This window comes from Otolemur garnettii, unplaced genomic scaffold, assembly GCF_000181295.1.
Source record: "Otolemur garnettii isolate 467f Iridium unplaced genomic scaffold, OtoGar3 scaffold00035, whole genome shotgun sequence".
Lineage (NCBI taxonomy): Eukaryota > Metazoa > Chordata > Mammalia > Primates > Galagidae > Otolemur > Otolemur garnettii.
The window spans coordinates 1746045-1747660 of NW_003852430.1; the positions used below are offsets into that span (position 1 = coordinate 1746045).

The 1616-nt window shown below is 43.4% G+C and overlaps 1 protein-coding gene across 1 annotated transcript in view; it reads right to left on the reverse strand.

The window, feature by feature from the left end:
* Positions 1-1616, reverse strand: part of ICK (intestinal cell kinase) — a 41561-nt gene that overhangs the window by 10570 nt on the left and 29375 nt on the right. Inside the window, exon 7 of the mRNA XM_023513136.1 lies at positions 1088-1255. Coding sequence (XP_023368904.1) covers positions 1088-1255 — 168 coding nt within the window. The remainder of the gene's footprint in view (positions 1-1087; positions 1256-1616) is intronic.

Consider the following 1616-nt stretch of genomic DNA (forward strand, 5'->3'; position numbering starts at 1 on the left):
CGGCTATTTTTTGGTTGCAGCCGTCATTGTTGTTTGGCGGGTCCGGGCTGGGGATTCGAACCCGCCACCTTAGGTGTACGTGGCTGGCACCTTAGCCGGTTGAGCTATAGGCGCCGAGCCCATGGGCACTTTCTTAAAGTATCCCTACCACTTTTGCTTAGCCAAAATGTCTTCTCTGATTAGAACTGGTCATTTATCGGCTCCTCTGAGCAATATAATTATCAATGAGACCAGCTGAGAAGGGGCCAGACGTAACTAATACAGAAGGAGCCTTGTGGAAGACACGTCAGAGGTAGGTGCCCACAGCATCACCACACCTCTTTTGGGTGCATTTCATATTCTGTGTCAATGTGACCTGGGAAGGGCGGGTTGAGAAAGCAGAAGGTGTGAAGTCAGCAGACCTCACTTTACACTTCAGGTCAGTTGGTTGAACTGCAGCTGATTATCCTATATCACTAGTTACTGGAGGATTGACGAGGGTAAATATCTTAAGCTCTCTGAGCTTCACTTTTCCCACAGAAGTGGAAACACTAATGCCTACCTCAAAGAATGTTCACTGGGTTAAAAATCACATAAAATGTACTAAGGCATTTGCAACCGGTAAAGTGCTATAAAATGCTAATTGCAGTTAACCTCTATCTCATCTGTCAACCTATGTCAGGGATAAAATGAGCGACTTTTACTTTATAAGGTATGAAGTTACTTTTCAGCAAAAGATCCTGGCTCAAAAACAGACTACTACATAATCTAATTCATGGACTATATATTTGAAAACATCCTCCAAAGATGGATAGATGTATCTGTTCATTTTTATTTTCATATACTATATAGTGATGTATAGTATACACGAGAATTGTATACAGATTTTCAAGGCAACTACATTAAACCTTAACTACTTTAAATATCTTCAATATGTTTCAAACTATGTTAGGTTCTTATACCTTACATAGTACATCATCAGTGGTGTTGAATATTTCTCACCTGCAATACTAAAATAAAATATTTCCCATGCAATTTATAGAAATTATTCAGAGTCCGATATGAACTACATAAGAAACAAATCAAACCCAAGAAAATGAAAGAAAACCTGACTAGCTGTTGGTCGCTTCTTCGGGTCCCACTGCAGCATGTCTCTCAGGAGCTGAATTGCCTCGCTGCTGGCATTGGGAATCAGAGTCTTTAAGTTATTGGGTACACACTGGGGCCAGCGGAAGTTCATAGCATTTGACAGTTGATAGCCTTCAGGCCAGTCAGTCTGAAAAAGGAAATGACAGAAAATCTTGTTCAACCAACTGCTGGGACATGACTTTGTACTTTAACATGTCTGCCTAAAATGGAAAGGCAATCATGGCGAGTGCCCCACCCACATTCACCGTGGGGACTGTGGACTGAGACACAGGATGTGTCAATGAAGAGACTGAAAAGGACAGGAAGGATGGTACCTGTGGCTCAGTGGTTGGGCGCCGGCCCCATATAGCGAGGGTGGCGGGTTCAAACCCAGCCCCGGCCAAACTGCAACCAAAAAATAGCCAGGTATTGTGTTGGGCGTCTGTAGTCCCAGCTACTCAGGAGGCTGAGGCAAGAGAATTGCCTAAGCCCAGGAGTTGGAGGTTGCT